The sequence below is a fragment of the Pygoscelis adeliae genome, unplaced genomic scaffold, assembly GCF_000699105.1.
Source record: "Pygoscelis adeliae isolate BGI_AS28 unplaced genomic scaffold, ASM69910v1 Scaffold298, whole genome shotgun sequence".
In the NCBI taxonomy this organism is placed as follows: domain Eukaryota; kingdom Metazoa; phylum Chordata; class Aves; order Sphenisciformes; family Spheniscidae; genus Pygoscelis; species Pygoscelis adeliae.
This window is the reverse complement of record NW_008825303.1, coordinates 2,418,447-2,431,590: the sequence shown is the minus strand read 5'-3', so window position 1 is coordinate 2,431,590 and position 13,144 is coordinate 2,418,447. Positions and strand designations below refer to the sequence as shown.

At 37.4% G+C, this 13,144-nt stretch overlaps 2 protein-coding genes across 2 annotated transcripts in view; one reads left to right on the top strand and one right to left on the bottom strand.

Annotated features, from left to right (window-relative positions):
- The window catches only part of IDH3A (isocitrate dehydrogenase 3 (NAD+) alpha), a 20,318-nt gene extending 13,529 nt beyond the window's left edge, over window positions 1-6,789 (bottom strand). Inside the window, exon 1 of the mRNA XM_009330102.1 lies at window positions 6,721-6,789. Coding sequence (XP_009328377.1) covers window positions 6,721-6,789 — 69 coding nt within the window. The remainder of the gene's footprint in view (window positions 1-6,720) is intronic.
- A 595-nt stretch (window positions 6,790-7,384) lies between these two features.
- CIB2 (calcium and integrin binding family member 2) overlaps window positions 7,385-13,144 on the top strand; it is a 44,053-nt gene continuing 38,293 nt past the window's right edge. Inside the window, exon 1 of the mRNA XM_009330101.1 lies at window positions 7,385-7,435. Coding sequence (XP_009328376.1) covers window positions 7,385-7,435 — 51 coding nt within the window. The remainder of the gene's footprint in view (window positions 7,436-13,144) is intronic.

The following is a 13,144-nucleotide window of genomic DNA, read 5'->3' as shown; positions in this document are numbered from 1 at the left end:
GCCCGCTGCCGCCGGAGGACGGAGTCCGGCGGAGAGCCGCAGGGACCCCCGGGTGTGGTGGCTGAGGAGGTACCGTCACGGCATCTACATAGCGATCAACAAAAGCAGTTTTGCAAGCGGCCTCCGGTTTTGAACCATTTGATACTTTTATAAAATCTCGGCTTCTAGAATTGGGTGGTTTACAGGAAAAAAATAGTCGTTAACAAAGAAGAGTGTCAGGTGCAGCAGAGAAAAAAAAAACATGCACTTTAAAGTGTCAAAAAACAAAGCTGTTGAAATAGAGGCAGTTTAAAATTTGTATTTGCCTTAATTTTTGAGGTACTTGTCTCACTAATTTAAAAATGTTGATGGTCCCCTGTGTCAGCTTTGGGAGTCCGCCTAGGCTGTGGCTGTGGGAGGCTCCAGGCTGCGGAGTGTCCCTGAGCAGCATGCGGCAAGGGAGACAACGCTGCGGTTACAACGATAAATAAGAATTGAGACAGCCGTCTTAAAGTCCCACCTAAAGCAGTTAAGAAATGCTTATTCTTCTCTATCCTTAAGGGTGGTAAGGTAGCTTGGGATGTTCTTGAGAGTAAAGCACCAGGCTAGAACTTGTTTGACTCAGACCTCTGGGAATGACTGCTTCCTCTGACTTTTAAAAGATTTTCCTACCTGTGAAATGGTGATAATACTTCCACCTTCTGTTTGATCTGCTTAGACAAACACTGATGCAGAGACTCTCTCTTATGATATGGTAGGCTCTGCTATCTAAGTAACAGTGTGGCCATTGCTTGCAATTTTGTTCAGTCAATTTATGTCGACTCTTTTGTTGTCAATTCAAAAAATGAGTTTAGGAATAAACGAGACTCTCAGCTTTGATTTAAAATCAAGACCAAATTTCTAAACTCAGTGGTTGCAAAGAGTGATATAAAATATGAGTCTAATAGTTTAAATTCAAAAGGCAACTTAAAACCAAAACTACCTTTGTTTTCTTATACTTTTTTGGCAACATAAAGATTTGGGTTCTATCTCAGTATAATTTGGTGCCAGTTTTTGGTGATGGAGTTACCAAAATACTTGCGGCCTTTCCATTTACTTACCTCTGTCCTGTATGTGCTTGAAAACTCGGGACTAAGACTGTGTGTTCAGTTCGCTCGTCTTGAAAGTGTGAGTAAGTAGAAATCCTCAGAATTGCACAGCATTAGTAGATGCTATTTTCTGGTTGTTGCTTGCTCTTCCCCCCCCCCCCCCCCCATGACAGCACCAGAGGGTGCTCACAATTTTTGAAACAGCCTACTATGTGTATGTTTTATTTTATTTTTGATAATGCTTTGAATTGAGAATAGTTTCTCAGATGTTGTCTGTAATGGCAAGTGTGCAGAATTCTCTTGATACTGATTTTTTTCTTCTGGTAACTACTGCTGTTTTTTCATTTCAGTCTTAAAATCCAAATTGGTCCTGCAGATATCTGTACCAAATGTTTCTGTAAAATAATTTTTTTTGTTCAAAGCTTGATCATACTTTGCACATATTGGCTCTTTTGTTGTGCCATCTTTACTTCCCACAGCTTACATGTTCTACTCACTGCTTCCCCCCGCCCCCCCTTTTGTAAATTGAGGCCTGCTCCCATCTCAGATTGACGTGTGATGTTTCTAGGACATTATAGCTGAATTTTTAATGTTTTTACTGTGCTGCTTCCCATGAGATATATACATCTGTTCTACTCCTTTCTTTATATTTGTTGTTTCTTTTGCTATGATGCTTACCAAAGGACTCCGTAAGTGTGAAGTTGATTATGTGCTGATCAGTACGTTCATATTGTTTTCTTGTGTTTTCTGACTGTATCTGCATGTAATTTCTCAGTTTACACTTTGATTGTAAATTGAGAGGAGGGGAGAAATTGGGGATAATTTTTTTTTTTACATATATTTTCAACAGCTATTGCAACAGATTTCTGATCTGTGTCTTAGAGGTGCTACCATAATAATACTACAATAATAAGCCATTAACAGTGGCTGGTTTGGATCTGTTCTGAGAAGGGCTAAACAACACAGTAACAAAACCATCAGTAGTTATTTGCCTAGAAAAAAGATGCCTATGTAGAGATCGCAGTAGTTCCTTTTCCCTAGTGATCACTGTATTGAGACTCCCTGTGAGGAAATTAATTATATTAAATGTAGTCTGCTTAGGAAACCATTAATTTTTTTTTATTATTTTGTCCCTGAGGCAAAGCATTGTCTTGTGTAAAGCATCTTAAAAAAAAAAAGTCATTTTTACTTGATTTATTATGGATAAATTAGGCTTAATGAAATGCAGGCAGAAACCTCCATCTTCCAAGATAGTGTATTTTATTAAGCTAGATAGATAAGATCATAAACCCAACAAATTTGGCACAAGGTTTTCCTTTCTGTTTGTTTTCTTTAGCATTAAAAATTCTCTACAGAAAGTTCCTGCTCATCATAACAAGTGCATTTAGTCAGATCGTCAGCATCTTTCATCAGTTGGAGGGCCATGAGTTTTGCATCTTTCTCAAGTTCTGTTTATTCATTCATAAGGCAGGGCTCAGTCCCATGAAGCTTTCTCTTATAGGCTAGCACTTCCAGACAAATTTAGTGGGGTCTGAGCATCCTATTGGTCATGTGTCGGAAAATCAACTTTTCTATCTACGGCAGTAGCATCAAACCGTCATTTTCACTCATTTTAGGATTTCTATTTTCTAACTGTGTATTTACAGCTCATTTTTATTTATAGTTTGCAATAACTGTTAAATAAGAGGCAAGTTGTGACAGTGAAGCATATTGCAACGGTAATGTTTTGTAGCTCTGTAGCATTTTTCATTGAAGGGACACACAACCATTTTAATCATTTTATCTACACAGCACCTATTGTAGGCGAACATTATTATTCCTCATTTACCTGTGAGCAAACAGAATTGTGAATAGGGTTCAAGTAAATAAAACAAGCCCCAAAGACTCGGGGTGAATTTCCACAGCATTGGTTGAGGACAGAACCTTTCCCATGTAATCATTGCAAGTAGCGATCATTGTTACTTACACTTGCAGTAGAAGGGGGGCCTAACTTAACTTACAGAAAGTAGCAACAGAATAAACGTACAGGCAGCCCTTCTAGGTCAAAACTGTTCTTTTTGCTAATAGACTGAGTCTTTATGAAGAGCTAATCTGCAAGGAAACATCTGTGTGGGAGAGAAATTGTTTGAATATTTGGTGTAATGGGCATGAAATCTTGCAGATTCTTTCCTCCCCAATTAAAAGGATAACTTTTGATTATGTCTAAATATGAAAACTCAAAGTTGTAGCAAACCAACTTGAGCAGTGAAGGCAGTAGATATGCAACTAGATTGTTAAAACTCTGTGTGGATCTGCTTGTTAACAGGTAAAGTGATCTCTGTTCATAGTCTCTTGATCTTCCTTTGATGAGGAATAAGAGCTTTCATACTTCAACCACAGTCAGATTCTCACTGCATAATTTACAGAGGCAATTTAAGGTAGTATGACCTGTCTGTTGGAGGTTATTAAACTTACACATCTACTAATGAATCAGCAAAGTCACCTGGTGTAGCAGCCATGGCTAGCAACAGTTCAGAGCAGCAGAGCGCCTTTGCACTGAAGGCGCTCAGGAGTGCTAGCATGATTTGGCCCACTCCCTGAGCTCTGGCTGTGGAAACACGTCCCTGCAGCTGGGGTCAGATTGCAGCCTTTGGTGGGTGTTAAGCTATTGCAGCGGACAGCCATCTTGCTATAAAATGTTAAATCTGGTGTACATGGTTGATAGTATATTTTCTACTCCATGAATTAAACTTTTAAAGCAGATGAACAGTGGCTACTGAACCATGTTCTCTGGTATAATGGCTGGTGTAACGTCAAGACTATTGTATATATACTTATACTACTTAGTAAGCTTTATTTGCAACTGATTGCAAGATATGTGCTATGTGTTGCTAAATTGCTTAAAATCACATGCTTTGGCAAACAGTTTAGAGCAATTGAAATACAGTAACGTGTGATGAAAGGCTGGTACTGATAACATTAAGGTCAGATCTTGCTGTGTACATAGAAAAGTATTGATTTGTTGCAGTAATTTATGCTAGGAGTAAGTATTGCTTAACACCCAACTGGCAAATTAAACTAATATTTGATAAATACAAACAGATATAAGTAGTGAAAAAGAGCAAACTGGAAAATTATCTGATCTTTGATACATACAAACAAATAGAAGGAGTCAAGAAGAGTTTGTGCATTATATCATCTTTAAATTTTACCCAGTTAGTATAGCAAGATAATTATGCAGTGAAACATAGGTACCACTGTAGCATGCTTGAGAAGAACTAGCTAGTATAGTGGAACCCTCAACAATCAGTGTTTGAATCCTCTTTTTAAAAATCTGTGCATTTTAATTTTATTTAATAATTGAGAATACTCTTCAGAGTATGGAAAGAAGAATTGAAGAAACAGTTTATTTTCTGCCCATATACTCAGTGAGTGCTGTCCCCTTGGTAAGTTGAGTCTTTCTTTTAAAGCAAGAACTTCTAACTCTTTGAAAGCAGTCAACTCTTTTAGCCATACCAGTTTTCCTACATAATTTCTCTACATTAGCATGAAACCAAAGCATTTCTAATACGCAAGAGGAAAGTGGAGGGGGCAGAGTGGAAAGCCAGGCCCAAAGGCATAAACAGGAATATGTCTGTGAACCTCAAGGACTCTACCTCTGGCCTACTTTGTAACCACAAGTAGGTCTTATCTGGTTGGTGGTTTCCACTTAGCCCTTCTGGTTTTTATTGTTATTATTTTGATTCTAAAAATAGAGACTAGCTGATATGTGTGTCATCTAGGATACAGTGGGACCAAGCAGCCAGGAAGTTAAAAGCAGGTAAAAAATGAAGAACTGAGATGTTAGTCTTTTCACTGTAGTAATACTGTTAAGTATACAGCATCACAAGATTAAAAGAAATGGAGCCCAATGCACCCCTGGTGTCAATTCACCTCTGTATAATGACATTAAAGATAATTTGGCCATTTATATTTCATCTGATTTGCATAGACAGGCAGCTTGAATTAGGTGGCTATGAAAGGAGTGCCATTTCATGCAAATCACTTGACTATGTATTGGTCTGGCCTGAGTCAGAACAGCTGCTAGCTCTGGCATTTCAGTAGCACCAGATCATAGATATGAAACATGCTTAATTATATGCATAACCACTAAAGCCAATGATGAAGCTCATTCAGAGTTGAGGATGTGTAAGAACTTTCAGAACTGTGAAAGTTCTTAAGGGGTCCTTATGGATCGTTGTTTTCTGATTCAAAGAAAGTGTGTTAGAAGAGCACTTTTAATAAATAGAAAGACTGTATTTTGCAGGTTTGGGGTTTTTTCTTCTTTACGTTCTGACTTGCTTGTGGAGAATCTTTTTGAACATAACAAGAACCCAATGCCACTGTACCTTCGGGAAAAGAAAAAAAACCCACACCACTAGTGGCTAGAAAAAACAGAGGTCAGTTTGGCCATGTAACACACAGTCGATGCAACTGTCTGATGTTTGACTAGACGCTTGCTGCACTCTTGATCTGATGGCAGGTCATTCAGAGCTTGTATTGTCATTATTATTGCAGCTTCTTCCTTATTTTGAAACTGTGCTGCAATATATTCTATTGGTAGAATCCATTTCTTTCACTGTTAAAATTCTGATGTTTGCTTATCGCTAATAAGCCTTGTTGAATGCATTCTTATCCCAAGCCATTTATATTGTATATATAGTAACAGCTTGTGGTTTTGTGGCTCAAGGCAGTGCTGGTTTGCAGTTAATCAAATCTGCATTTCTGAATGTTACAGTCTAAATAAGTCGTCTCTTAGAACAGTCTGCAGTTCAGCACTTCATATAATGTTTTTACTACATATCCAACACACTTCATAGGGTATTTTTACTATGTATACAATACATTTATTCTCAGTATTATTGTTAAATGTTTGTTCTTTGTTGTTATATGCCAAGATAAATTGAACTCCTATTATCCAATGCTGTTACCAGGTTAGGATCATTAGAAGCTGTAGGAAAAAGCACCAGATAGTTCTCCAGGTGTTATTAAACGTCATTATTAAACATGCTAACTTGCTGAGGAAATAATGACCATTGGCAGAGCTGTAGGTAAATAAGGTAGGGATTTTATTAAATATTTATAAACCCTCGCCCGTTCTGTGCGCACAAACGGGAAGTGAGCAGTCCAAGGAAACTTACTCGTAACAGGTCTTTCCTCCCTGTTCCCACCCTTTCTCACTCAGCCTTCTTCCTACTGTTATTATAAGAGCTTATCCTTCTGCAGTGTTAGATAATATAATTTTGTTTGAGTTTATTAATTTTGTCTGTATGCAACTCTTACATGCTCTTTTATTTATTTTCTTTTTTTAATTTTCCCGGAAATAGGGTTGTATTACTTTAAAATACACTGTGAGCCCTCTAGTGGTACTTTCTACCTTTGCTTTAGGCTGGGTAACTTTTTTCTTTCCAGCTGTGCTTGCCCGAGCCGAAGGAGTCAGGTTACGTTTGTTCAAACTGCTTTAATCTTCCTGATTTTTTTGTTGTTTATTTATTTAATGTGAGAGGGAATACTTGCATTCACTGGTATACCTGGGAGTTTGGCACCTCTGGTAGTGAACTCGCATCCTTGGTAGCCAGGGCTGCTTATATCCACAGTGTGGACATAAGCATTTACTGTGGAGCCCCCGCGGCACCTGGTGACGTTGTGGGGACGCTCTGAACACGTCGAGCCCCCATCCAGCTGAATTTAACATTGGCGGCATGGTACGGGTCAGATCCAAGCGCTGACTAGGATGTACTTTTATCTGTGGGGAGACCAGCTGCAGAAACGTTTACTCTGCTAATTCATTTTTCTAGTTACTAGACTTGCTCTGTGTGTGTGTGTAATACGACTGCGCTACCGAGCGCCGTTGGGTGACGCAAAGCTGCTCTAAAACGTGAAGGTGCCGAGCAGGAGCGCCCTGAGGTCGCGGAGTGAACAAGCGAGTGAGACACCGGGGCAGCAGAGAGCTGATTTCTTCCAGTACTGGCTACTCGTTTTTTACGTTATAAAAGCTCTGTATGCCTCTTAGAAAAGCATCTGAAAAAGGGGGAGAATGGCATCGCTGGTTTTGCGCGACACCTGCCTGTGATATTAACGCTTTCCTTCCTGGCCCACTCAAGTCCAGCCTTTGCAAAGATTTCCCAATACTACGTCCTTCCTCATTGGACAGGTACAGTCAAAATCAGTTCAATGCAGGCTTTGGGATTTTTTCAGCACATTCACGGAGTATACGTGCTCTAAATGCCTACAATACAGAGGAATCCAGCTACTTCTAATGGGATGCATTTGCATAGAGGAAGAATTCCTCATTTAAGATGGGTAATAAGCAAACGATATTTACTGATGAACAGCTAGATGCCTACCAGGTAAGATATCTTAGTTTGCATTAGGGGAAGGGAGGGAGTAATCTTAATATGTTTGTGGGGGTTTTTTTGGGGGGGGTTGTCTTTTCCAAATATAACTGAAAACTTAATTTGTAGCCTGCATGCATATAGTCTACTGTTCTGCCCAGCGATTGTAATAGTATTCTAAGGATTGGCTGCTGAATATACTCAGTTTAATTCCCTTCTCTGTATACAAGGAAAGGAGTGAAATCTTCAATGTCTGGACTAGGAAGCAGGATAAAGATGGTGACTAGCTTGACAATGAGAGTTTTTAGTAGAATCTTTCTGTTGAGTGTTTTGTAAAGAAGAACGTGTAGCAATAACATCTTTTTCTCTTCCTGATACCTTTGCTGTCGAGGGGGGGGGGAGGTCTTACCTAATTTCACTTCTCCTAAGGAAAAGTCATAGAAATATGCTTAGTGTCATTCCAGAATAGGTATCTTACGCTTGCATCCACTACTGGATGGCAGTTTCTTACCTTGACAGAAGTAGTATGCATTTTATGTCCAGGGATAGCTTATTGGTGGTACTTTATTTACTTCACATTGCATGTGAAATTTTTAATCGGGTAAAAAAATAATAATTCCCAGTTTTCCATCATGTTTCAGCATACCACAAATCTTACTGAAATGGATTGCGGGAAGCTATCTGCACAGTGGGCATCTTGAACAAGTTTCTGAAAATACAGTGAGGCAATAATCGAATAGAAGTGTGCTGAAGGACATAATAAGAAGTCAGAGGCAGCTGACTACTTATTATGAGATGCAGACAGGGCTGGCTGCAGTGCTCTGTTCTCTCACATGAAGTGATAACCGTAGACAGAATTAACAGCGCAGGAAATTAACATTTAGTTTACCTCATGATAACCAAGGGACAGATCCAGCGCACACAAAAGTAAATAACTTTCTTTTTACCTTCAGGATCTTTGACTCAAGTCCTTGGAGTAGAAATTATGATTTTTAAATACTAATTGTAGTTGTCATTGTAGGAAATGTGAAAATGGAGCTTCTTTAATTTCCACTTTGTCACACATCTCACCCTCACCAGCAGTCTGTCACTGTAATATATTAGTCTAAGATTGAGCAGTCTAAGACCCAAAAAGGCTTTTTTACATCCCTGCTGAATAGGCAAGAGGGAAATCAAAGATCTGTAAAACACCAGTGTCTGTCTTCCTACTACCAATAAAAGTGAACACAGAACAGACAACTGCAGTGAAACAAAACAAAATCCTAATCTAATTAATGTTATCTTCTTGACATAAACTGGCAAATGCAAGAGCTGAAATGTCATCCCTAATTCACTACGCTTCATGTAGAAATTGCCTTTCTCTAATGGCTTTTGCAGCCCCTGCCTTGCATAATGCTGGGTAATTGATCTCAAAGCCTGGCAGTAGTTAGGCCCAGTGGATTGAGTCAGCCTATGGGATTTCTCTGTTACAGGTGGACTTGTAGTTCATTAGTATAGTGCTAGATAATTTTTGGCTAGTAATAGCACTTGTTATAAATGGTAAGTACAATAAAATAACAAGTTTCAGGACAATAACTAACCTCCAGAATTTGTCAGGAAGGAATATTAGCCTCATGTTGTGAACAATCAGATGAAGTCCTTATTTAGATGGTGATTTGCCTCTGATCCATTAGTTATTGCATAGCTCTTGGATCTTTTAAGCATAGAAATCCTGGGGTTACTGCTGTAGCCATCCACACAGAGAGCTCTTGCCTGTCCGCTGCATTCTGGGGGAGTATGGAGTTGCTGTAATACAAACAGAGCTGTTTGACTTGGAGTTTGCCATCTTACCTGCTTTTTACTCATTTGTGGAATTCCTCCAGAACACAAAAGGGGATAATGGGGTAATGGTTCCATAATTTTTAAAATGCAGGTTTTTCATTTCTTGAAACAGCAGTTGGGTTGTCAGGTCCTCTGAACACTGGACTGAAGTAAAACACTGTGTACCAAGGGCCCACTTTGCAACAGTCTGTTGTGCACATCTGTACCCCAGGGTACAGCCAGGCATCTTCATATAAATTGCTTTTAAAATGGATCATCGATTAATCCTCTTTTTCCCCCCCAAACAAGAACTAGGCAACTTCTTATGAGGTTTTATGTCTATGAGTTGGTACTGTACTCCTTACAATAATACCCAGGGTTACAGAGTCCGTAGTATCAGTATGGCAGAAGCAAGAGAGTCAACTGAATCCTTTTTGTAAAACAGAGGTATTTTTTTCAATTCCCCACAGTTCCTATTAGAAGACTGTTCAAAACCTCACTCCCCTCATGGTTAGACTTGTAATTTCTTTATTTGAATACATTTCTGGCCGTTGTATTATCTAGTTGTAACTTCTACCATTTTTGTCTTTAACACAAATTGCTCTGAGCTTATAGCACCTGAATGCTACTTTAGTAGTGAAAAAAATTTTTTTTTAATGCATTATGTTTTAAGCACTTGTTCCGTAGGAGATGGAAAAGTGAGAAGTGAATGTGCTTAAAGTATGGTAAAACCATATGTAAGTGGCTCTAGTTTTCAGGAGTAAAGATTAAGCTGCAGAAAAATCACCTGTTTGAAGAGCTAGCATACATAAATCTCAGATCATTAATATGATAATTAATGAAATAAAAAAAAATTACTTGATTTGTCTAAAACTTTCTGAAATGCCCATGTAGAAACTTTTTTTGCATATAAACTGTCATATTAAAGAGTCACTTTTTAGCAGAACCTTTACATTTACATGAAATAATTGTAAATCTGGTCACCCACAAGATGACCTCAATGTTTTTAGTAGATGAGTGTTTTAAATACTCTTCATTAAGACTGGTGATGGGTGGCCAGTTGAAACTGTGAGAGATGCATAATAGGACTTCATAGTATTAAACCTCTCATAGCTTTTTTTTTAAATTCAGAATAGGTAGAGGCAAATTATCTAAAGAAAGACTGGAAAGCTCCAGTCATATCATCTGTTCTTAAGATAGTGTTCTAGTTGGCAGCTCTTTAAATTTTTATAAGCTTAGTGAAATGATTTGGAAATTAGGCTTTTGCAAGCATTGGTTTCCTCATTGAGATTCACCTCATTTAAGAAGTTAGCCTTGTAAGAAAATGAATTCTACTGGGGATTGCTGCTTCTTATGCCCTTAGAGTACTTGACTGTTTTGGGGTTGGTTTTGTGGGTTTCTGTTTGTTTGTTTGTTTGTTTTTTACATAAAATGCAAAATCTAACCAAGGTCTGGTTAGGAAGAAGGTAAGTATTAATTAGCAAGAAAGATGTATTTCATTGCAATCAAAGAACATTTTAAAATTAAGCTTTAAAAAGTTGTCTACAGATTTTGGAGGCCAAGTCTCATAATGAGAAAAGAAAATGAACGGGAATTTTAGTTTTTTTTGAGCAATGCTGTATAAAGATGCTTGGAGCAATAGAAAATAAAGGTGTACAATAAAGCAATGTCAGAGCCATATATTGGCCTCAGTGCACTGCGTTCTCACTGATAAACAATTATATTGAGTAGGAAATGCATAGAAACTGTGCTTGGGGTATGGACAAACTACTCCACTGTTCAATCAATCTCATTGCCTTTTCTGGGGTTACTCGAATAAGTGGTCTGAATTTGATATGAATTTGATTCTAATTTTTTTCTTAATAGAGAGAACCTAGAGAATATAGAGCACAAATGCTTTAGATCAGATATTACTGGTTTTATTGCAAGCCATTTCTTTTTGTATTTGTTCATTAACGGGATTATTTACTCTACGCTATTTAATGCAGCCTCAAAACAAACTGATGTTTATCCTGGCTGTCTTATAGGCAATATTGCAATAAAAGATAGTAATATGAAATAATTACTTCTTTTACACAAGAATTTGTCTATTACAGAACTAACTTTTTTCCTTTTATTAAAATTCTAGTCTAAGTGGGATTCAACTATATTTCATGAGAATTATGCAAAATCAGATGAAACAAGTTATGTTATGATCTGTCAAGAAATACCATTTATAAAGTGAAACTAGGTCATCAAGCTGTTTTTTTATTTAAAAAGCTACGCTTGACTTAATTGGGATCTCTTATGAAAATGAACCCTTTGCAAGAATACAAAAAGTGTATTCATCACAGGTTCTCCAGGATCTTCTGTAAAAAGTACTTTTCAGTTTGATAGAGTATTGTGGTTAATGTGCAATTTTGAAGTAGCATAATAATGGAACAAGGGTTTTGTGAATTATCCTTTAGTCAGATTCTAGTTTCATGTTACCATTTGGTGCCTATGTAGATTGAGCAAAATTACATTTGTTGACAGTTTTTCTTCTTCAGTCCTTGCTAATGTCTAACTGTTTTTACTCCCATGTTGCAGTATAAATATATAAACTGGTTCTTATAGCTGCAGATTTTTCCTCCTGAAACTCAGTGACTGTGTTAGTTGTTCTGGCTGTAGTTCTAAAACATATATGATGATAAATAAAGATAGGCTGAATGTTAAAATCTCCATTGACATTCTGATGCAACCAGATTTTTTAAGATAAAAGTCCATCTACCAATACTAGTATTAATGTAGATACTAACTCTGACAGGATTTTTTTTTTAGTGTTTAAATCTGGATTCGCTAAAGTACTTGCACAGCTGCACAACTTAAAGACTGGGGCTAGTCTCATTGACTTCCAATAACTCTTTATATATTTACAGTGATGAAAATACGTAAGTATCTCGCTGACTCAGTCTTGCACAACTCTATACCAGTCTTAGTTGTATGGCAACTAGAATAAAAGTATTGCATTTGTAAAACGTTACCAGAATAGAGTTAATAATAGATCTTACATGAAAGTTCATTTGCTTCTGTCCAGCACCTTTTTGATTACTTCATAGGATGATGTGTTTATGGTGTTTGGATTAAATGTTCTTACACACATTGTGTACTTTTGGCACAGTACAAAACATCATTTGTGATTTTAAAAATGAAATCTCTGAAATAATTTGTTTGAAATATTAACATTTAAAACGTTGCAGCATTCAGTACTTCTCATTTATTAAAAGCTGCTCAGTAAGATAGCTATATGGATCTAATCTGTCTTGCCTTGAGGATATTGTCAAAATTCCTGTTAGTCATTGGTTTACTTTATCTGTGGCTTGCTGGCTTTTGTTTGAGACTGTTTTTCTAATTTGGAGTGATTTTGTATTACTAAGACTGATTTATATTATTTCCTTATTTATAAAATTTTCCAATGGAGCTGTTGCAGGATCAGAATAAACCTGCCTTTATGAAACTATACATATAAAAGGCAGAATTATGTATGTATTGTCTTAGAGGAGAAATATGCATTTAAGGGGTTTAAGAAATATTATTTCACAGTAGCTTTGCCTACTTGAGCATTGCTATTCTTTCGTCCTATTGTTTCTTTCTCCAGTTTTTCTTCTTTTCTGTAGAGAAGTGTTTCGCTTATCTATGCGAAATTAGTCTTATTTGAAAACTGTGCTTTATGCACAGTGATACTTGCTTCTAAAAGTGGTAAGTGATAATCTTTCATTCAGTGGACTCTGCTGCCATTCATAAACTGCATGCTACACTCTGCTATTGGCAATAGATCCCACTGAACAAATTACATGTGGTCTGATTCTGGAGCCACACCTCACGTTACGCTGTGTATGCACACTTTACACAAAGTTAAGTATCAGCATTCTCAGCACAGTTATCTCTATTCCTATTTTTCATTCA